This window comes from Fonsecaea monophora (genome assembly GCF_001642475.1).
Source record: "Fonsecaea monophora strain CBS 269.37 chromosome Unknown Scaff34, whole genome shotgun sequence".
In the NCBI taxonomy this organism is placed as follows: domain Eukaryota; kingdom Fungi; phylum Ascomycota; class Eurotiomycetes; order Chaetothyriales; family Herpotrichiellaceae; genus Fonsecaea; species Fonsecaea monophora.
Window position 1 is genome coordinate 89,499 of NW_019173965.1, and position 22,588 is coordinate 112,086.

Below are 22,588 nucleotides of genomic sequence, written 5' to 3' on the forward strand. Positions count from 1 at the left end.
ATTCAAAGGATGTAGGAACAAACACGGGGTGCGTCGTAAGGAGAGCCTGTCTTACTCATGTACTTGAAGAGGAAAGTAATCTACGAGAATTAGCATCAAGATCACCATGGACGTGATAAGGCCATTTGTGAGCTGTCGGCGTGCACAAGTGCATCCCACTAAGGACTAAGGCCGTGAGATCAATAGCTCGTCGCCGTCAAACACCGCAGCCTTTGACGGCGATGGGTAGTTGCCGAGGCATATACCAAAACAGGTATAGCGTATGTTGGGGTGAGGGACTCCATTTGCATGTGCACGCAGCGACCATACACGCCATACCAAGTACAGCATTGCTTAACCTCTGGCTTTCTGTCTCTCTTCCTCTCCTTTCTCATTTGACCTGTCGAGCTCGAACCCTTGCGGGGGATGTAGGTCCGTCTTCGTCGCCCCACAGTAAGACAAGGCTGTCCATCTCCCGCGGGCCACAAGAATGTGTCCCATCAGGACGACTCCCATGACACTCATCGAATCGAGAGTTTCTCCTCCCTCTGTACGTGTTTAGGCCGTCGTGTAGGGCCCGCAACCCGCGAGCTGGAGATTACCAAACATGAGGCGGTCTTGATATGAGACTCTGCTACGGGTACACACCGTGGTGGTCAGATCGAAAGAAGCAGGCATACCACCAAGGGAGAAGAAACCAAAGCACACACATCTCTTTCACTAAACAAAATGATCCCATCTCAATACCATCACAATCAATTCTTGTTGTGGACGATGGAGGCCTTGCCTTGTGTATGTTTGAGATAAACGCCAGTCGTCTCATTGTTCCCAAATCCGACGTGACGACACGAGGAAAAGGGAAAGGTAAAGGAGAGAGCCTCGCAGCCTCGCGCACCCCTTTCATGCTACGTTCATCTTAACAGCCTCCAGCTGCACTGTTACCAGGTCGAGCCGCACATCAAGCCGCGACAGCAAACACCAGCTGCCTACAATCACGAATGTCTTCTTTTGGAAGGGCTGATCTTGTCACTCGGTCGTCCACCCATTAAATCACATCACACGAGAACAACGAACAGCGAACGACCGAACGAACGAACCACTGCCTTCGAACCCCCGGAGCTTGATATTGAGATTGAGGTTGCCGCCCGCCAACCATCTCGATTACAGACGTCCTCCTCAAATCCTTCACCACACTCAACATGCCCTCTACAATTGCGAGCCACGATCCCTCCAACCCCAAGAAAGGCGTTGAGACACCTTACTCAACCGCGTCTGGAGGCGGCGATGCCACCACCGCTGGCGTCATTACGCCTGCCAACATCGATGACACGCCCACGCGGGCTGGGGATAACCACTCCAGGACTTCGCGTGAGTGCCACGGCGCCATAATCGCCTGGGGCAGTACTTCGGGGAAACTGTACCTCTCTGCCGGGGACCTCAACGAACCGCATGTGACGGCTAGTCTCGCGGCGCTTTTCACCAGTGTGGGCAAGGCGACCACCACCAGGGATGGAAATGCAGGGGATGGCAATGGTGGTGGTGGTGGTTGTGGTAGTGAGGAAAGGGAAAGCAATGCCGATTAAATCGGTCCCTCTGCCTCTGACCCCGTCATTCCTCTTGTTCTTCCTCTCTCCCTCACCCTCTCTCAATCTACCATGAGAAGGAAAGAAGCGCTTACGCAACCCAACCACACACCATACACCATGCACAATACAACGAACGAGTCAGCAGACCTGAATGAAGCGAACCAAACCACGAGCACTCGTAGGGATCCACGGGGGGAGAAATTCTCGGCAACGAGTGAATCGAACTTTGCTCGGCCTTGGGCTCTTTCTCACAGATAGATGATACCGGGATCAATCAATCAATCACACACACCATCACCCTCACACGTTCTCACACACTGTCAATCACACACATATGAGAAAAGGCTTCTGATTTGGCCCCTCGTTTACAGGCTACGGCATATATTGACTCTGATTCCAGCGCCGCGCAACAAGGTTGGTTGACCCTCCACAGAGAAATCAGAGATTGATTACTCCCCCTATGGACTGGGGCTGGGGCTGGGACTGGGACTGTGCAGAAAAAGAACGTCTCGGGCGTCTATCTCTCAAGAGACGGGGAGCAGGCCTGGACAAATACTAGGTAGTCTCGGATTGACCCCTGCTTACAGCGCCACCAAGCGCTACAGAGGCATGAAGCAATGGTACAACTTGTAAACCTTTTGTTGCAGAAATCTTGGTATGCCCGTTTTCCTCCCTGGTACACCAAAACATATCGTGGCATTCATTCGTTTCACTCCGTCCTAGAGCAGGGAACAACGTCCCCGCTGACGCCTCCAGCTGCACGCCCATTATTGCTATCACAGATCTCTCAAGGTCTTCCCGCTCTATTGGACGACCTGACTGTTGACGGCCTGAGCTTGCTCCACGGTCAATGGCTTGCCGCCCATCTCGGTTTCCTGGTTGTCGATATTATGATAGTCAAGGATTTCAGAGTACATCATAATCTTCCACGTGTCCACCGGAAGATCGGCATCGTTGAACGACCAGTCAAACTTCTCGTCTGCGACTGGCTCATCGGTCGGATCGTGATATGGCGAAAGGTACTCGTGCTCCAGGCCACCGGCTGCTGATACTCGTTTCTTGGGGTCGAAAACCAACATCTTCTCCAAAAGGTCGACGGCGGAAGGGTCGGCATTCTTGAATTTCGCACTTAGGGGTTGCCGTTCTCGCTTGGGCAGAGATTGGACAAATCTGAGGGTGTTTTCGCTGCAGATGGTCTCAATCACGTCCTGGGGAGGGGTACCAAGCAGCTCGGTGATGATGGAGAACTGGTTGACGTGATCTTTGCCTGGGAATAATGGTTTCCCTTCCAACATCTCAGCGAAGATGCACCCAGCGCTCCAGATATCCACCTCGACGTCGTATTTCTGCCAGGTAAGCATAATCTCGGGGGCTCGATAGTACCGGGTTGAGACGTATCCAGTCATTTGAGGGTCCTGGATACGAGCCAAACCAAAGTCGCAGATTTTGAGGTCGCAATTCTCGTTGACCAGGATATTGCTTGGCTTCAGATCTCGGTGGACGACGCCAGCCGAATGGACATATTTGAGGCCTCGCTGCACGTGATGCTGTCAGTGATCCACGCATCGGAGACAAGTTCCGGGACATGTACATACCAGGATTTGATAGAGGAAATATTGGATGAATTGCTTCTCAAGCGGTCTTGAGGTCAATAGGCGATGGAGGTCAGTGCCCAAGAGTTCGGTCACGAAGTAGCTGGGCTCAACATCAGCATTTGGGCGCTTGGGGGAAATGGTGCTGATTCGGCATACATGTCTTCAAGCGGGGAGATGAAGATATCGCTGAGAGAAATGACCTGATAGTTCAGTATCATCAAAGACCAATTAGGGGTTCTTTCCAGCTCACATTCTCATGCCGAAGGTGTTTCAGCAGTTTGAGTTCTCGATAGGTGCGTTTTGCGAGCACCGGTGTAGAGAACGGCTTCATAATCTTCTTGACCGCCACCGATTGGCCTGTCAATTGATCTTTGGCAGAACTTGCAGGCTGTTAGTTCGGAGGTTTCAGATGTATTCTCTGGAACAGTGCTTACCAGACAAGACCAAAGGCTCCCATGCCCACGGGTTGCAAGTCTGTGTACCTGGCTTCCAGTCAGCTGCGCGTGTCTTGCCACCCATATGCTTTTTCTGCCTACCGGCTGGTGATCTCGAATGTCGTCCCAAATATCTGGGCACGCACGAACTCCGCCATCTTGATAGAAATCTAGTTGAGCAGGGCCAAATCTCGGAGAGCAGTGGAGGGGTGGTCTTGGATTCGCGATAGCGTGAGTGGTCGCAAGAGATCGCGACGTGCGTAAAGTGTGAGAGTAGAGTGACGACCGGCTCAGCCAGAGACAAGAGACAAGGTGAAACGAAAAGCTCAAGTACGGGAGTGGCGGTTTGGAACTTCGGGATGTTTCAGGTATCCTGAAAATCGCAGTTAGAAAGGCACGAAAGGGAAGGGAGACAGGAGTGCGGCGGACACCAGGAAGCACGAACCTGAGAGACTGGCGCAACCGATGGATATTATAGCATTCAATGTCTGGTACTGGTGACTGTAGCCAATTTCACTACTCAGGAAAACTTGTCGTGGTGGTAGGAACAATGGCATATGAGAAGAGCAGAGCAACTGGAAGCAATAGCGGCGGCGGGCAGCAGTAACAGCAGTAGCCAGCCAGCCAGCCCAGCGTGGGGCAAACCAGTTTCCCGCCTTCTGGCTCCTCGATCGGGTCAGTTCTGGGTTACTAAAGGCTTGATGGTGGTAGTGGCACCTAACCAAGTACCTAGTAACGGTTGGAGTGGCTTGAAAAGCCGTCTTTTTGGCTGGAGGATGCCCACAATGCCCGCTTAAAAGATGACAATCGCAATCACCCATGCCCCCCAAGCCCTCCTGGTGCCCCTAAGCCCAACTTCCCATCTACAAGTATCATTTTGTACCGTGTAATCCGTTTACCCCTCCATCCTCACTCCCACCTAGGCAAGTCAAGCAATTCAGCGACGTCGTGGACCATCCCTCCAATCTCATCCAATCTCATCCCAGCCACTTCTGTGTGACGGTGGTACTTTCTTCCGTCGACCCAAGGCCGGAGAAATCATCCAGCTGGCACTTTTTACACCTCCAGGATGTCCGCAGGCGATTTCGATTCCAAACCTCCCGGACAACCAGAGGTTAGTCAGATCGCTCCACCCTCTGGCTTTTCGATTTCAGTCGATGTTCCCGATCCATTTGCAGCCCACGAGCAGAAAGGTACAACTCGGGTTTGTCAAGCCCGTCGCGGATCCCGTTAATAATCGATGATCTCACCCACCCTGTTCTTTCAGTTAAGTTAGAACCATCAGGCCATTGGAACAACACATTCAATAAAACCCGAACCCTCACGCACTCCAGTCACGTGGAAGTACTGATTCAATCCCAGCAATAACACTCCAGGCTCGCCTTTTCACAACTGGATTTCATGGAAGATGGTGACCCAGCTCTACTCTGCCGTTGCCCGCATCTCGTAGCACTCCTCGACCTCAAGCGCGACCTCAAGCAAAGCGTCTAATACAAGACGAGCGTCGCTATCCTCCAATCAAGTCAAAAAGCCTTTCATATTTGTCCGGAACCAGGAGTTCCTGGGCAACAACATCATAAAATGGGCCATCCAATAATAAGATATGTAAAATTGAGCAATACTACAACGCAAGGACGTAGGGGTGCTGGGGGTGACACCCGTGTCTATCAAAGATAGGGAGCCAACTACCTATCCACTGCTTGGCCAACATCGATGTGTAGAGCCTTGGCATTGATTCATTATCATTTCTTGAGTAATGCTCTATTGCTGAATAGGCAAGGGGATCGAAGCATTACTCTGACACCATCTCGCGAATTGTTGACTGGGGTCCCATGAGATCTCGTTGTGGTACATACGTATAGATGGTGGGCTCGCGAGAAAGCGCCTCGGCTATTGACCACTGACCTCCAGCACACAGCTGTGTAGGCGAGTGTTCAAAATCAGGGTGGTCAGTCTTTGTATTGAACATCCATCTTTTGCCATGAGAGCTGGGACTGCGCCTATGTCGGTCGTTCCGGTAGATTAAGGGGGCGAACTTCGAGGAGTTGCGCATTTTCCCCAAGAGTCAGGGGAGGACACCTTGACGGAAGGTTCGGCACAGAAGAAAAATCAAAGTCCGCGACAGTCAAACCCAGACTTGTCCGTCGGAAATTTACCAGTGGACAGTGGTTTGGTAAAGGGGGACAACAACTTCTGCTGCTCTACCTATAAAATGATGAGCATTGACGACATCGTGTCCAAGATCCAAGTGCACGCAGGCTCTGTCATGTGCTGGCGACGCTGATCTGACAAATTTCCAGCTAAGCCCTGGTCCAACAGGGCGCCAGGGCGGTGTCAAGCGATGATGCTGTCTGTCAAACTGGAGAATTCAAGTGCTCAGAGTGGAAATGGGATGGTTCTGGATGGTCCTTGGAGTAGCGAGTAGACCCAGAAAACCTCGTGCAACACAATCGTTTCTTTTGGCTTAGGTGCCATCAGCCCATTGAGGGGACAGCCATGTGGCGGACCCTGGCGTCTCGACGATGCTGGTTTTCTGGAGCGGCCGATGTCTGTCACGTTGCTGGGCGGAAGCGGTGTCTGATATGCAAAGTGTTAGCGAACACTCGCACTCAAGGCACTCTAAGACAGAGGTCATTTGTACGCAGAGAAATTAAGACACGACTGGATGGTGGATTGGGGACAGAGACAAAATACACAGCCGTGCCTGCGTGCCTAATCTGCCTGACCAATGTGTCTTGTTACCCCTACGCGGGACGAGTAACTCGTAGATGAGACAGAAGCGGCCCTGGTGGCCCAGCACGATTATTAGTTGATTGACCTTTGGGGGACCACGGGGACCTTGGGGAGTGCCTAGTGAGCCTGGCCACTGGGACTTTAGCCCACCAGCCTGTCCTCGGTACCCCTAAGCGTGCCTACCCAACTATTCGGCTACTCCGCTTAAAGCTGGAGGTTCTGGCTGGCATTGGCACAACTGCCACTTACTACTGCCAGCGCCAGCCAGCACAGCTCCTCGTAACTCGCCCTCGCACTCGCACTTGGGTCCTTGTTCTCCACGATCGGCCCATTCCACCCTCTCGTCAGCTGGCGACTACTTCATTGGTAACAAATCTCTCTTCTGCTGTAACAACCTTGCCTTGCCTTGCTGCCCTCAAACATCCTGTTGCGCGACGACGTTCTCTGGCAGCGAGCTCTATACCCAACTTTCCCGTTCGTTTCCCGGATTCTATATCTACAAACTCTGGCTCACCTCCAGTCCCTTCGCACCCATCTTTCATTCTACTAAGCCGCTTCAGCCCGAGTCAAGCTCCACTGACCAGTGCGAATCCTGGTCTCGGCCCCGACCACCACCATCATCAGCATCTCGAGGTTATCGACGCTCTCAAGTCTACCACGGTGCTTGCGAACCTGTCCTCCACATCTCCAATTCTCCCATTCGAGCCTGCGCTGCTTCAATATTTGAATCTCCCCGACCTCGATAACGACGTTCAATTGCCCTCCCCCCGCACTCAGGCCGCAACCACAGGAGAACGCCCGTGCAGCTCCCTTTGCAGCTGCAGTCGCATCTGGCGCTGCTTCTGCAGCGCTGTCGCTGTCGCTGCGCTACATCCAACCCCATCCCTTCGACATGGGTGCATGTGGAAGTAAAGAAGCGTCGGCTGAGGATACGGAGCAGAAAAAGAGAAGTCAGGCGATAGACAAGAAACTAGAGGAAGATTCCCGCAGGTTACGGCGAGAATGCAAAATCCTACTGCTCGGTAGGCGACTTGAACAATTATGTTAGTGCATACAGTTGACTGATTGGTAACCTCGTAGGGTCCGGTGAGAGTGGCAAGTCGACGATTGTGAAGCAGATGAAGATTATCCATCAGAATGGCTACACACAGGAAGAAAGAGCGCTTTATCGGCTCACCATCTACAAGAACCTCGTTGACTGCATGAAGGCGCTGATCGGCGCCATGCAGCAATTTGAAATTGAACCAGAAGATCAAACCGTCAAGGACTACGTGGACTACATAATGGACTTTAACGTTGACCCGGATCCGGACACTTCGCTCGATCCCAAAGTCGCCGATGCTGTTCAAGCTGTCTGGAAAGATCCGGCCTCAGCAAAAACAATGGAACGACAGAGTGAATTCTACTTGATGGATTCGGCCCCATAGTACGTCGTGGCGTTCATTTTCAAGGCAAAATGGAGGGCCAACCCGCTCACACGTGGACAGCTTTTTCGAAGAAGTGCGAAGATTGGCCGCGCCCGACTATATCCCGAACGAGGCCGATGTCCTGCGGGCACGCACAAAGACGACGGGTATTTATGAGACGAGATTTACCATGGGCCAATTGAGCATCCAGTCAGTACAGACAAGGGGGAATCGAAGGCGATCTTGCTAACTTTGTACCAGCATGTTCGATGTAGGAGGGCAGCGCAGTGAGCGCAAGAAATGGATCCACTGCTTCGAGAATGTCACATCGATCATTTTTTGTGTGGCACTGAGTGAATATGACCAAGTACTACTGGAAGAATCGAACCAGGTATGCAGAGGGCCGGAGCAGAATAGAGAAGGTGGGATGGATTTGCTGACCGCCATTCTAGAACCGGATGATGGAAAGCCTTGTACTCTTCGACTCGGTCGTCAATTCCCGATGGTTCATGCGGACCAGCATCATTCTCTTTCTCAACAAAGTCGACCTGTTCAAGGAGAAGCTAGGTCGATCACCACTAGGGAACTACTTCCCTGATTACTCGGGCGGCAACGACGTCAATCGCGCCGCCAAGTACCTGCTCTGGCGGTTCAACCAAGTGAACCGAGCGCAACTCAACCTCTACCCTCAGTGAGTCCTCGTCTGCCGGTACATGGTCACTAGCATCGAACTAACTGCGTGTGCAGCCTTACACAAGCCACAGACACGACCAACATCCGGCTGGTTTTCGCCGCGGTAAAGGAGACCATCCTACAAAATGCCCTGAAGGATTCGGGAATATTATGAGAGCCACGACCAGAACCCATTTTCGTTTGTGTTTGGAAATTGCATTTTGCCCGGCGTCCAGCGTTCTCATATGATGAATCGGGAGTCATGACGGGATGGGATGGCGCCACTACCTCGCGCTGCTATATTTTCTCTGCCTGGAGGTCTTTGATGTTGCTCGCCAGCGGTATTCCGACGCCTTGTTTTGTTCTTCCTTGTTGCTGCCAATCCTGAGCTTTTTGAGTTTGTCGCCGCAAAAAGTTCGCGTTTTGGAATAGTCTTTTCGTTTGTCAAGTCAAGAGTTGGAGCGAATGGAGAAGGATATTCTTGCACATGTCAAGGCTGCTACGGCGATGGGCTGTCAATTGTTTGATTTGGGATGAAGGGCTGACTTGGTCATTGGATAACCACGGCATTCGCAGGATGCTTGGGATGGGATCTTGACCATTGGGCAGATATGACGGACGACGTTAGCGTTCGCTGTCGCTCTCAGTCAGAGCCATCCCCCTAAGAACTGGAGGCAGGAGGCGGGACAGCATTTGGATAGTTGGCTGCAAAGCGAGATACGACATCTAAAGGCTGGAAACGTCGCCGTGTACTCATAATAAGACACTATTTCAACGTGGGAAGCTTTGCTTTTGTGCAACATCGGCACCATCAGAGTCTCGTGCCTTGGATTTGGATCGAAGCCCAATATGGAAAGCAATTACACAGCAACCACAGGTGGATTACAGGACATTGTGATTTTTTCCGTCATGAGCCTTGATGAGCTCAGCATCGGGATGGGACATGGCTGATGCACCCTGGTGCAGCGGTGGTCTGATATCCCACCGCAGCCTCGCAGAAAGAATTTGGGTCAGGGAGAAGAACGGGCGGTGGCACATTATTTCGCCTTTGATGCCTACTCCGGGCTGCTGTACGGCGGGTTAAGACAGGGCTTCGGTTGGCGACGGCCTCTTCCTCCCACCCCAACGCACCCAGGTAGCTTTCCGTCGAGATGGACGGGAAGGTGGGTGGTAAATCAATCCAATGGGGTGCACTCGCTAGGGTGGATTAGAAGTGCAGCTGGTGTGGAGTGTGGCAAAACCGGGGCGGAAGCAAGAGAACCATAATTATCAGGTCGATATCCAACTCTTTGACTTGGCTAACGAGTAGAGGTCGAGAAGGGCTACTCGTGCGCCGTGATTACCCCGCCATGTGGCTGCCCAAAGGATAGCTTTGTCCGCCTCTTTGGCCCTCGTGTTCGTTTCTTTTCCTGTGGCCTTATTCCTTCAATGGAAGTATGTAGGTGGCTGGGTTGGTGTACGGAGTAGTAGGTCTCAATCGATTGTTCAGGCTTCAGACCAGTCTGACAAGGCAGTAAGTAGCATCAACAAAAGGGCTGATGTAGTAATATGGAACCGAGTAAAACCACGCCACTCTCGTTTGCACATGCAAAGTGTTTGCTTGGCCTCTGGCCCCGTTGCCGTGGAGCTTGAGCTCTAGCTTGGAGACACGGGCGCAGGTAGTTGTCAAGGTGGGATACAGGATCTGAGGCGCGTTAAATCTGGAGAATATGGCGTACGGAATCCTCTTTTTCGTGGCTCACCGCTTGGTCTAGCATGATATTCAAGGTCGAGCGTTGCTGTTGATCGACGATGGCTAGATGCGACACTACTGTAGAGAGAATGATTCATGGTCAAGGTATCCCAAGCAGATGCTCGTACAGAGCCCCGCCGTTGCTGGCAGTGCGCTAATGCATACCGCATGCTGAATGATGGAGCTGGGATAAAATGGCCCGTTCATAGGCTGGATCCGGTTTTGCATGGCATCCATCGCATTGCATTTACAATGACGATAAGTCAATAAGCCCATGAGGCAAGGGCAAGGCCCAGGGCGAAGCAATCGACACTTCCATTGGCTTTTCACAGCAACCCAGCTTCCCCTTCCTTCCCGTCCCTGTCGAAGCTATACCACGTCCTGGCCTGCCCCTCTGTCCTCACAATTTCTCCCTTGCAATTACTCTTCCGCCCTCACCTCTTTTCTAGAGGCAACTTAACCTTCCAGGCCCATTGATTTTCCTCGATATTATCCTTATCACTCTGCCCTTCGTTTGGCTTGCTTGGTTAGTTTAGTCCTACCCCGCCGACAACATGGCCACCGCAGCCACCGCAGCTCCAGCCCCGCGGGAGCGTAAACCCTCGACGAGTGCTCCCATTTCGACCTTAGTAGGTCCTGTCGGCCCTGGCTTTACTCGACCGAAGCACAAGCGGACTGCCACAGGCTTTGGAGCCGGTGACATCAAGGCCGTGGAGTCAAGCATCCCGGAGCATATGCGAGAGGCGTAAGTAGTGGCCCGTCTCCGATACCACACAAAATGAGCATACTGACCTTTTCTTTACAACAATAGCTGGAGAAAATTTGTAATGAGCTCCTAACAGCTGTCTCCCACGTTCGGCGACCTTTCTAACCCTGATCTGGACAGTCCCCCCGTCCGTTCACAACCAAGGAAGAGTTTGAGGTCAGTGGTCGACTTATCTCTGAGCGAAGACACACAACCTGACACTTCCTCAACAGGCAGAATGTGTCAAGCAGATCGAGACCACCTTGGCGCGATCTCTCTTCAACTGCGACGAGCTGTATGTCTTGCCAATCTATTTCCATAACCACCTCCTCACGTTGATCCTCACACAGAGCCGCATATTCCGGGACTGCGCTGGCCTTCCGAAACCGCCTGATCATTGATTGGAACAAGACCCAGCAGAGGCAGACATTTGTCGATCAAAAGAGAATCTACTGTGAGTGCTGGGAAAGCTGTGGTGGAAGTGTGGTAGCTTACAAATCTGGAAGATCTCTCCCTCGAGTTTTTGATGGGTAGAGCACTAGACAATGCAATGCTCAATGTTGGATTGAAAGACGTGGCCAAAGGTAGGTCATACGCCACAACGCCATCTTGGGCGAGCTGACACTGCAATTAGACGGTCTCGCGGAGCTTGGATTCCGCATCGAGGACATCATCGAACAGGAGCACGATGCGGCTTTGGGCAACGGAGGTCTCGGCCGCCTGGCTGCATGTTTCCTCGATAGCTTGGCTTCCTTGAACTACGCTGCCTGGGGCTATGGCCTTCGATACCGATACGGCATTTTCAAGCAAGAGATTGAGAACGGCTACCAAGTTGAAATCCCGGATTACTGGCTTGATTTCAACCCCTGGGAATTTCCCAGACACGACGTTACGGTCGATGTGCAGTTCTATGGTTGGGTCAACAAGTTCACGGATGATGAGGGCAAACAAATTGTGTCCTGGCAGGACGGCGAGGTGGTCACCGCGACTGCCTACGACGTGCCCATTCCCGGCTATGGAACTTCGACCGTGAACAACCTGCGCCTTTGGTCCAGCAAGGCCTCAAGTGGCGAGTTCGATTTCTCCAAATTCAATTCTGGTGAGTATGAGAGCGCCGTGGCCGACGAGCAACGTGCGGAAACGATATCAGCCGTGTTGTACCCGAACGACAACCTTGAAAGAGGCAAGGAGCTCCGCCTGAAGCAGCAATACTTCTGGTGTGCCGCGTCTCTGCATGACATCGTCCGCAGATTCAAAAAATCCAAGCGCGAGTGGTCTGAATTTCCCGAACAAGTGGCCATTCAGCTCAACGACACGCATCCGACCCTTGCCATTGTCGAGTTGCAACGAATCCTGATCGACATGGAAGGCCTCGAATGGGACACCGCCTGGGACATTGTCACCAAGACATTCGGTTATACCAACCACACTGTTTTGCCGGAAGCATTGGAGAAGTGGTCCGTGCCTCTGATCCAGAACCTCCTTCCACGGCACCTTCAGGTTAGTAGCTTTCCATTTCCTTGATGTGCCTCGTATGTAGCTCCCTGCATTGCCCACACTCAGACCCGAAAAGGCACCACGACTCGAAGGTCAAACAGGCAGCGCACGATGCTGGTCAAGAACCTTATCTTCTTGTATCCCATGGATCTTACATTATATGTGCATGTGCATGGCTTTGCTGCAAACCACGTCAAACACCGTTACTAATATGGGATTTTGTAACAGATCATCTACGATATCAACCTGTATTTCCTCCAGTCTGTCGAACGTCGCTTCCCAAAGGACCGCGATATGTTGGCCCGAGTCTCTATCATTGAAGAGTCCCAGCCCAAGATGGTCCGGATGGCCTTCCTGGCAATTGTCGGCTCCCATAAAGTCAATGGAGTGGCTGAGCTGCACTCGGATCTGATCAAGACCACCATTTTCAAAGACTTTGTCAAAGTCTATGGCCCGGACAAGTTCACCAACGTTACCAATGGCATCACTCCCCGACGATGGCTGCACCAGGCAAATCCGCGTCTTTCCGAATTGATTGCTTCAAAGATTGGAAGCTACGAGTTCCTGAAGGATTTGACACTGCTCAACAAACTGGAACCGTTTGCTGATGACAAAGCGTTCAAGAAGGAGTGGGCGGAGATCAAGTACGCCAATAAGGTCCGACTTGCCCAGCATATCCTGAAGACTACCGGGGTGAGCGTCAACCCCAAAGCTCTCTTCGACATTCAGGTCAAACGCATTCACGAATATAAACGCCAGCAACTCAACATTTTTGGTGTGATTCATCGTTATCTGGCGATCAAGGCCATGACCCCTGAGGAGCGCAAGAAGGTTTCGCCCAAAGTGTCCATCTTTGGCGGCAAGGCAGCTCCAGGCTACTGGATGGCCAAGACCATTATTCATTTGATCAACAAGGTCGGCGAAGTCGTCAATAAGGATCCTGATGTTGGCGATCTGCTCAAAGTGGTCTTTGTGGCAGATTATAATGTCAGCAAGGCGGAAATCATTATTCCGGCCTCGGATATCAGTGAACATATCTCCACGGCTGGTACCGAAGCCTCGGGCACCAGTAACATGAAATTTGTGCTGAATGGCGGTTTGATCATTGGCACACTGGATGGGGCGAACATTGAGATCACGCGCGAAATCGGAGAGCAGAACATCTTCTTGTTTGGCAATCTGTCCGAGGACGTGGAGGACTTGCGCCATCACCACTTCTACGGCAACTACCAGGTCAACCCCGAACTGCAGAAGGTGTTTGATTGCATCAAAAAGGGTACTTTCGGTGACGAGGCCGCTTTTGGCGCCCTTATCAGTGCTATTGCAGAGCACGGCGACTACTACCTTGGTAAGAATCTTGGAGCTTGAACAGCAGGTCAGAGGCTGACGAAATGACTCCACAGTGAGCGATGACTTCAACAGCTATTGCCAGACACAGGACCTCATCGACGAGGCATACAAAGACCAGGACTCCTGGGTCACCAAGTCGATTATGAGTGTGGCCCGAATGGGCTTCTTCACGTCGGGTACGTCCAACTGCCACACACTTCCATATCATTGTGTGTAGTGAGCTGACCTGGTATCTAGATCGTTGCATCAACGAGTATGCCGATACGATTTGGAACATTGAACCTCTCGACGTCAAGGATGAGAATGAGGTCAGAGCACGAACTGGCCTTGATACTTAGGCAGAGAGGGTTTGAATGGTGTTCTTTCTATAGACATCAGACCGGCAACGATTACAGAAAGAGCCTTGGCTTCATCAACGCATTGAATCGAGACCTCTCGAGTTGGGAGTGCGGGAAAACAATGGATACAGCAAAATCAACCCTATAAGATTGCACTCCGGAATTATTAGCCAGAGCAGGAAGATGGAGTTAGCGGCCGCAGAGAATGATGACGACCTCTTTGAACACAGTCACCTAAGTACCTAGTATGAAAACTGAGCACGTAGTAAGACAAGCAAGTTTACAAGATTGGAGGTGTTCGCGCTCCGAGCCTTGGTAACGATTTCGCGATGTATCAAGGGGTCCTTACGGTAATTAACCGAAGTCTTGGCACTGCCTGAGATTCCGGCAGCGGCGCCAAGGGCGGAACCACGTGCAGATCGGAGAAACTAAAATCCGAAATCTGATACGGACTCCTTTCTCTCATTCCTCAGCGGAACCGGGCATTCTTGTTTCTGATCACACGTCGACTACATAGAGGTGCGCTTCGTCTCTGCCTCCGGGATGCGTAATATAATTTCTCTGCTTGCCTTTTTCTGTTCTTGACATGCCTTGCGTATTGTTTTCATTTTCAACATGACAACCATTACGCCGCAGGTCGCCGTCGTTGACTTCCACCACGCTCGGTACGTTTGATCTTTTCGGGGCTATTCTATCCTGGCCCATCCCCCAATAGCTTCACATTTCACATGAGACACACTCCTTCCTTTGACTAACGGATCGTTGGGATCAGTGGTCCAGAGATTGAGTTCTGGGTTCACAGCGATGGCGAAAACCTGTATAAACTCAACGATTGGTCGTTGCTGCCGTTCATGGCGCTGTCTGACGGCGCGCACGCCATGGCGGAGGAGTTTAGCTATTTTACGCTGCTCGACAACCGGAGCCCCGACGCTGACCCTGTCGTGACTCCTCTATTAAGTGCCGAGGCGAAGCCACGCGAGACAGGAGCGGTGACGAGCGCGGCCACGAGTCTGTTTGGTATCTCCTGCACGCGACAGATCCGGTCGGAGAAACTCAAGCGCCGCTCCGTGGACGTCACCCGGTCGACTGTCCAGAAGGCCGTGGTCGTGATCTCGCCCACGGCGAGAGGTATGGGGGAGTTGAGGGAAAGGCTGGGCATTGTCACGGCGGCTTGGTTTGCGCAAGAGTAAGTTTGGAGGCCTAACCACTTCCGTTGCCTTTGGGCGTGGCGTGGATCGGTGCGTCGCGGTATGGGAGTGGCTGATGTTTGCGATAGAGATTTTTCAGACATCTCGATTTTGAAGGTGGGTGAGTTTGCCTGCACTCTGGCATGCAAAGGAAAGACGTGATGCGCGAAAGATGCTGATCTTTCCGCTCTACAGGAATTTCAAGATAGTCTGGTCAGAGCGCCGCCTACGCATGAGGACGGGAAGGATCACAATTTCGGTACGTCCCTGGCTGATCTATATCCCTTTTCATTTCTAGTATCTTGTGCCATTCGATGACTCGCTTTTGGACGACACACTGGAACGAACTCGAGTCACTGTGCGAGAGAAGCTGATTTCGGGGTTGCTCATAGGTCTCTCTCTGAGGGAAATGATATATGAATTTCGACATCAGACCTTGGCTCTGGTCAAATGCCTCCTGCTGCAGCGAAAGGTAAGATTTTTTGTCTACCCGGACACTTCTTGCTGGACCTCTCTGCTCAAAACGTCCCTCGTTTCTGCCAATGCGATGCAGTGCTCTCTGTATATTATACTTACACATTGTGCTTTCTGTTGCAGATGCTCTTCTTTGGCTCCAAGTGTGAAAGGCTGTGCATGATGCAGTTTGCCCTGATATCGCTCATTCCTGGACTTATTGCAAACTTGCAAGACGCGGCAGATCCGAGCCTGGACAATTACGCACAGAAGGCGCAGAAGGCGACGAGCCTGAGGACGGGCGATAGATCCTCGCGTACGTACTTGGATACGCATGGCCACTGGGAAAGACGCTGACATGAATTTGCAGTATTGGCATTCATGGGCTTACCATTGCAGCTGTTTGGAAAGGTGAGTCTGCAGAAGAGAGACTCCCGATATATCTTTGATAGACACCGAGCGTCATCCGTCGTCCGCAGCGGCTAACCAGCCCCATCGCTTGGCCGGTTTCTAGGGTTCAATCTTTGGTCCATACACGCCCCTCCAGCAACTTGACATTCTTGCCGACTATGACACCAAATCCTACGTCGTCGGTTCCACCAACAGCCTCCTCCTCCAGCAAAAGGAAAAGTACAGCGACATTCTCATCAACCTCGACGAGTCCAACTCGATGACAGTCACGTCTCCGTCTTTGCGCGCCGCTCTGGCCCTCAGTGCCGCGGATCGACGGTGGATCGACTACCTCACACAGACCGTTCTGGACACGTGGGATCCAGAAAACCCGAGCCGGCCGAAGAACATGGGCTATGCCGGTTCGGAGGATGCCATCCGCATGCAGTTCGAGGAGTACATACTCTCGTTACTCAGCAGCATGGCCTATCAAATCTACCACGAAACCGTCTCGGAGAGCGGTATCCCGGCCTCGGTGGCCAACATCGAGAACTTCCCCGAACCGGGAGACACGGCGACGGATTTCAACCCGGAATTCCTGGCCATGTGGCGCACGACGAATAATTTCGCCCTGTTTGACCGCCTCACGCGGGGGAACCGCATCTTCGACATCATCGAACCACGGCACCCGACCGGCGGAGGATTGACGGTGGAGGACCTGCAAAGGCGGGTTGCGAGGGGAATGGCGGAGCTTCACCTCGACGAGAAGGTCAGGGAGGGACGCGAACAGTTGGGCCGCACGCTGCAGAGCGGGCGGGAGAGGGTCGAGGCCGGGATGGCCAGGTTTTGGGCCGAGCTGGAAAAGGCGCGGGAACAGCGGGCGCAGCAGCGGGCGACCAAGACGACAAGCGGGAGTCACGGCACGGCGAGGACCAGCGGGGAAGGCGAACAACATCAAGACCTCGCGACGAAGCCGTCCGCCGTGGCTCTGTCGAGCGCGAGCTCCAACTCGAGTTGGATGGTGGTCGAAACCGAGGGAGAGCCCGGCACTGGATCCGCACCATTAAAGACGACGCCGCGGCCTGTCTCGCCTCCCTCTTCCTCCTCAACCACAGGACCTTCCACTTCGACAGGGGCAGCGGGTGGTTCGAACTGGACGGCATCACTCCGCGACCGGGCCCCGCGCGTCGACGCGTCCCAGATCCAAGCTTCGGCACGCGAGGGCGCGGCTCGCGCAGGCGCGTATCTCAGCGGCTGGGGCACGTGGGCGAGGGAACGGATCCAACAGCAGAATCAGCAGAATCAGCAGAATCAGCAGCAACAAGCGAAGGGGACCCCGTCGTCTCAGACCCCGTCCCAGACCCAGAGCACACCTGGACCAAGCGAGGCGGGGGATGCAGGCGGCGGCGGTGGAGGGGGATGATTTTACCAGATGGTTTGGTTGGTTTCTTGAGTGATTGATTTACCGGAGTGGGCGATCGATTGAGCGATTGAGCGAGCGAGCATCGAGCATGGAGAGAGCACAAGGACAAGGTCCAGCCTGGTTGATTGATTGATTGATTGATTGAGGGACAGACCCGGAGACCGGGGGCCGAATGAGGTAGCACACTCGAAGCAGTATTTACAAGAAGTAAAATGGAACAGGAGTAGGAATAGGACCATTCTTGGGCATGTTCATCCCGTCGCTCCAGACACCTACCTACCTGTATCTACTTGCAATGTTTCGTGGTGGGGAGCGTAGCGTCAAGGCCATTCGTTCCCTCAATAATTTCTTCGAATCTATTCCTTGCGACGCTACACTGCGAAAAGACACGACAAGAGCACGAAGTCTGTAGCGAGAAAAGGAACACCTCGTTTCTAATGTATGAATGTATGTATGAATGAATGCGTGTATGTAGACTGACTACCCAAGTCCGACTTCTGCCTGTTGGAATCGCCTCAGTCGCTAACGAACGCCATTGTGACCTGTAAACCGCGGATTGGGATGAAACAGAGAGTCTTCTTTTTTCATTGTCATCATACCACTCACTAATGGGCCCTTGCGTGCGCGCGAAACACAACCAGCGCCAAATACTTCTCGTCATGACCTGCCCAAGACCAAGAACCGTCCTTGTCACAACCTCGTTATCGTCCTCGGGGGACAAACGCACGCACGCATAATACTCGGTGCCGTTCATTCAGACCCCTTTCCACACTTCCGACCCATTGATTCTAGTCGACTTTGTGAAAAACTCTCAATGGTTAATGTGCACGCGTCGTCAAGTCGTTCAGTCGAATTCGTTCCCATCAGAAGCCTTGTTTTTTCCCCACGCTCCGAGAACTGCCCGGTCGAGTCGTGACGCTGATCGTAGGAGAGCAAAGAAATTGAGAGAGAAGCCAATGCAGTCCGCTGCACCACCGCGCAATGCTGTTGTCCGTACCATGCGTGTTGATTAGGTGAAATCGCCCGTCAACAAATCGTTCCAAATCCGTCCCCCCCATTCGCCCTGATTCACCCTCGTCTTTCGAGTTCTGAGAATTCTCTACCTGGAATGTCGGCAAAAACATAGAAGAAACATCCACTGAAGAGACTTGTTTCCTCTGGCCGACAGCTGTAGCCCCTCCAGGGAACCAATAGATTTCCCTCTTTGGAGAGAGCTATTCTGCACAAAAAGTGCATTACTCATGCAATGTACGCTAATTCGTCATTGTCCAAACGTTCAATGTAATCTTTCTCCATCAGGGCATCGATGTTTTTCTTGATGTCGGAGATTTTGGGGGGGAATCGGTTACGGACTTGGTTGATGACTTCCTCGACCAGATGGACATGCTTGAGCTTCTTGCGACCTTTCATAATACGAACGATCACAGCCTGATAAAGTTAGCAAGACGCACAAGCAACAACACAACTGCAAAACACCTACCTGGAGTAACAGTTTCCGATCCTCCTCAATGGTCTTGTGAGTGTCTTCCGATTCCACCTTTTGTTCGGATTTGACAGTGATATTCAGGTTAATCTTGACCTTCTTGTTCTTGAAGTTGTAGTTGAGCGAATAACTAGTGCCGGGTGCCGGCTTGCCGTCTTCGGGCGACGAGATCAAGACGCGCGCTTTGCACAGGATGCCAATCGCCGGTTCAATTGTTTCATCGGTCAACTTGGTAAGTTCTTTGATTTCGGAATAATCCATCTTGTCGGAGTCGTTGAACAGAAGCAGGATGGCCATCTGGTAGGTGGAAACTTGAAAGGTGTAAGGCACTTTCTGGCTCTTGATATAATTGGCTCGAATCTCGCCTTTGCACAACTGCCACAGCCATGTCAACTTGCGACCATTGTGTTTCTGGTCGTAGAAGCGGGTAAATGACTCGATGGCTTTGCTGACTTCAGCAGGAGGGGCAAATGGAGTGTTGGGAGCATTGAGAGGCCAGAAACCCGTTCCCAAGATTTGGAATGTCGAGTCGACCGTCCTCTTCTCGTCACTGTCCTCGAGAATCTTGTCATGCCAGTCTTTGTAGGCAGTATTGAGATCCTTGGAAATTTGTACGTCTTGGAACATTCTCTGAAGCTTGTTAGTGTACTCGTAACCACATGCCTCCTTCAATTTGCTGATCATGCTCGTTTCCGCATCGTCTGATACCGAGCTCGTGTGCACTAGACGCTTGGCCAACATTCGGGAATAGAACTTCTGGAACACGTCCTTGTCCTCGATGTATTTAAACACGACCATAATCTGTACAAGAAGTTCTTCAAGCTCAGACTCGTCTGCCGCCTTGGCACCTTTCTTGAGGAGTTGATCGGCGTATTTAGCAAGCAGTTCGGGGGATCGAGTAGAGTTGGTTTTGCAAACTTGGTTGTGGTTGACAAATTCCTGGCAAGCATTGTCGAGCGACCGCACAAATTCGGATTCTCCCGTAAAGGCGACATTGACGAGTTGTTGATATTTGCCGTGGATTTCGAGCAACGCATCGACATAGACTTTTGGTTCAAAGCTGTCTCCTTGGGCCGCAACCTTCTCCACAGCTGCAATGCCGGCTTTGCGGACGTGGCTCTCGAATCGCGTCCTCAGGGGGTCCAGCCCATCCTTGATTCTGGACAGGAGTTTGTACATCCGCGCAAGGTCCTCGGTACGCTCGTTGTCGAGCAGCACCTGAAATTCATCTCGCAGCAGGACAGAATGAGCGCTGATGAGGGCTTCGTTGCACGTTTCCATAAGTTTTTTCATAATGTCCGGGTGCAAGTAGAGGCCCACACGCTCCTTCTCTTCTTCTAATCTTGCCTCTGCCTTCTTCATGTACTCGACAACGCTGTTCTCTGCCACAAACCGGCGGGACTCGTTGATGTAGTATTCTTTGGTGGCGAGGATAAATGGGCGTTCGAAGTAAAGGCGGTAGACGTCCAACGTGGATTTGCTGCTGTCATGCTCATCCAAGCCGAGGGAGACGAAGGAATCGACAATGGCCTTGATCTGCATCTGATCAATAGTCTCGCCGTTGCGTTGTTTTTCAACGAGTCTCAAGACCGCATCCATTACCTTGCCCTCGACCGCCTTGAAGAAGTCGTCCTTCCATTTAACCAGGTGGAGTGTGTAGACGTCGTAGACGTTTTTCTTGCCTTCATCAATTTCTCGCTTCACCCAGTGCCGGTTCAGATATCTGAAGAGGTGGTTGTTGTATTTTGCAGCGTCGGTATACCGTTTCCATTCTCGGATGTAGAAGGCCAGCAGCGCCTCGTCTGTATGTGATTCGGAAGCGGCTAGGACATCGCGAAGATGTCCCGTGAGATATTTACCAAGGAGGGTGTAGAGCTCCTCACCCAGAAGATGGGCGCCTCGATGAGCGGGACTTAAGGTTCCTGGTGAGCCACCCTGACTTTGATTCGTGGCTGCTTTTTGCGAAGTACAGAAATTGTGAACCGCGGTATACACGCCCCTGGCATCAGGTCAGAAAAGACTACTACCTGCGCAAGGGGGATTTTAACAAACATGTATGTCTTCATGTCAAGACCCTCCTGCAACTTGTTCATTACATTGTCGACGTTCTTTTCGAGATATGTCCACCTAATACCAGTCAACAGGGGCTTTTGCTTTTAATGTGACACCCTTACGTAGAATCAAGATCGTCTCGCGCTCGCATCGCCGGGTTAGAGGCCGTGCTCGCCGTAGGTGCCATTTCGGGAGGATATCTTTGTCTTCACTGAAGACTTGGAGAAGTTATTGTTGCAAGGAGCAGATATAAAGGTCTGGTGGAGGGGGCGAGAGGTTATGTAAAGGCGACCGTGGCAAACGGAAAGCAGCCTGGGTGTTGTCTCCGTGCGGCAACTTGCGTGCTTTGAGTTCTTCCTCCTCCTCTCGAGTTCTTGCCAGATCGGTTCCTCGGTTCGACAGCGAAAGAGGGAGTGAGGGAAACTCGAGGGTGATTCGACTGAATGGTACAGTAGCGGGTGAATTTCAGTCACTGCGGATTCAACGAGGAAGCAATGTCATTCCTGAAACGCATTCCAACTCACGGACAGGTGACCAGAAAGGACGAGGCGTTGGTCGTAATCGCTGCAGGCAAAAGATGCTGTATGGAGGTAGGCTGTTGGATGAGAGGCTGCGCGAGAAGGGCAAGGCCACAGCACGTCTGGTCGGTCTGGATCATCCATATCTTCCGGAGAGATGATGACTAACTAACTTGACCAGATGACGTCATTTAACTCTAGTCTGAGCGTGTTCTCTGCGTGTTCTGTTGTCGCTTCTATACACTGTCTTGGAATTTCACAGGCCGCCCATGTAAAGTGCTCCTCTTCTCCTGTTCTAACGCTATCATCTCTCTCGTGCATGAGGCACTGCACGGGCCTCTTCGCAACCCTGTCAGTCCGCAAGTCTCCGAACCACGGACACTCCGATCTCGACGAGTTCGCTGAAGACACAACATGCCGATCACTCCGTTGAGTGCTTTGCGAGTTTCGAAACATCAGATCCCCGCCTACAAAGGCATTCCAAACACCTCCATACAAGGCAAACCACTCATGATATACCACGGCGTCTTTACAGACCCCCAGCCCTCAACCATCGAATCTCACCTCAACTCCGTCGGGGTTGTTTCTCCACAATGGAGATACACCATGTTTAGCGAGACTCACTTCCACTCCACAGCCCATGAAGTTCTCAGCATTGCTGCAGGGTCTGCAAAGTGCTGCTTTGGAGGTGAAAAGAACGAAGGCCGAGTGGAGCCTGTTTTGGAGCAAGGGGATGTTGTAGTGGTCCCTGCTGGGGTCGGTCACCGGTTGCTGGAGGATTATGGCGGCTTCCAGATGGTAGGATCTTATGAGAAGGGCAAAACATGGGATATGTGCTATGGGAAGCCCGGCGAGGAGGACCAGGTCAGACGGATTGGAGGCTTGGGTTGGTTCAAGCGCGATCCAGTATATGGCAACGAAGGCCCCAGTCTGAGTGTATGAGGGATTTGCCAGAGGTGTATCATTGACGAGGACTAAAGGGGTATGTAAAGCCATTAATCATGCCGAGCAGTCC

The 22,588-nt window shown here is 52.2% G+C and overlaps 7 protein-coding genes across 7 annotated transcripts; 5 read left to right on the forward strand and 2 right to left on the reverse strand.

Annotated features, from left to right (window-relative positions):
• Positions 1 to 1,178: 1,178 nt before the first annotated feature.
• Positions 1,179 to 1,562, forward strand: AYO21_05417 (hypothetical protein; the record flags this gene model as incomplete). The annotated part of the gene is made up of 1 exon (XM_022655386.1): positions 1,179 to 1,562. The coding sequence occupies one exon, from the start codon at positions 1,179 to 1,181 to the stop codon at positions 1,560 to 1,562; it is 384 nt and encodes a 127-aa protein (XP_022512278.1).
• An 806-nt stretch (positions 1,563 to 2,368) lies between these two features.
• Positions 2,369 to 3,752, reverse strand: AYO21_05418 (mitogen-activated protein kinase HOG1; the record flags this gene model as incomplete). Its single annotated transcript, XM_022655387.1, has 6 exons — positions 2,369 to 3,100; positions 3,161 to 3,260; positions 3,317 to 3,360; positions 3,411 to 3,540; positions 3,595 to 3,642; positions 3,697 to 3,752. The coding sequence occupies 6 exons, from the start codon at positions 3,750 to 3,752 to the stop codon at positions 2,369 to 2,371; spliced, it is 1,110 nt and encodes a 369-aa protein (XP_022512279.1).
• A 3,467-nt stretch (positions 3,753 to 7,219) lies between these two features.
• AYO21_05419 (guanine nucleotide-binding protein alpha-3 subunit) lies at positions 7,220 to 8,580 on the forward strand (the record flags this gene model as incomplete). Its single annotated transcript, XM_022655388.1, has 6 exons — positions 7,220 to 7,349; positions 7,408 to 7,753; positions 7,815 to 7,943; positions 7,995 to 8,124; positions 8,186 to 8,424; positions 8,481 to 8,580. The coding sequence occupies 6 exons, from the start codon at positions 7,220 to 7,222 to the stop codon at positions 8,578 to 8,580; spliced, it is 1,074 nt and encodes a 357-aa protein (XP_022512280.1).
• Positions 8,581 to 10,691: 2,111 nt separating this feature from the next.
• AYO21_05420 (hypothetical protein) lies at positions 10,692 to 14,067 on the forward strand (the record flags this gene model as incomplete). Its single annotated transcript, XM_022655389.1, has 10 exons — positions 10,692 to 10,882; positions 10,949 to 10,961; positions 11,024 to 11,059; positions 11,116 to 11,177; positions 11,233 to 11,336; positions 11,389 to 11,466; positions 11,517 to 12,382; positions 12,608 to 13,727; positions 13,783 to 13,905; positions 13,967 to 14,067. 10 exons carry the CDS (start codon positions 10,692 to 10,694, stop codon positions 14,065 to 14,067), a joined length of 2,694 nt encoding a protein of 897 aa, XP_022512281.1.
• Positions 14,068 to 14,682: 615 nt separating this feature from the next.
• AYO21_05421 (hypothetical protein) lies at positions 14,683 to 17,520 on the forward strand (the record flags this gene model as incomplete). The annotated part of the gene is made up of 8 exons (XM_022655390.1): positions 14,683 to 14,732; positions 14,840 to 15,253; positions 15,344 to 15,371; positions 15,450 to 15,513; positions 15,608 to 15,726; positions 15,852 to 16,023; positions 16,078 to 16,118; positions 16,222 to 17,520. 8 exons carry the CDS (start codon positions 14,683 to 14,685, stop codon positions 17,518 to 17,520), a joined length of 2,187 nt encoding a protein of 728 aa, XP_022512282.1.
• Positions 17,521 to 18,759: 1,239 nt separating this feature from the next.
• Positions 18,760 to 21,242, reverse strand: AYO21_05422 (hypothetical protein; the record flags this gene model as incomplete). The annotated part of the gene is made up of 4 exons (XM_022655391.1): positions 18,760 to 18,948; positions 19,001 to 21,002; positions 21,056 to 21,130; positions 21,178 to 21,242. 4 exons carry the CDS (start codon positions 21,240 to 21,242, stop codon positions 18,760 to 18,762), a joined length of 2,331 nt encoding a protein of 776 aa, XP_022512283.1.
• A 745-nt stretch (positions 21,243 to 21,987) lies between these two features.
• AYO21_05423 (hypothetical protein) lies at positions 21,988 to 22,515 on the forward strand (the record flags this gene model as incomplete). Its single annotated transcript, XM_022655392.1, has 1 exon — positions 21,988 to 22,515. The coding sequence occupies one exon, from the start codon at positions 21,988 to 21,990 to the stop codon at positions 22,513 to 22,515; it is 528 nt and encodes a 175-aa protein (XP_022512284.1).
• Between the last annotated feature and the right edge of the window lie 73 nt (positions 22,516 to 22,588).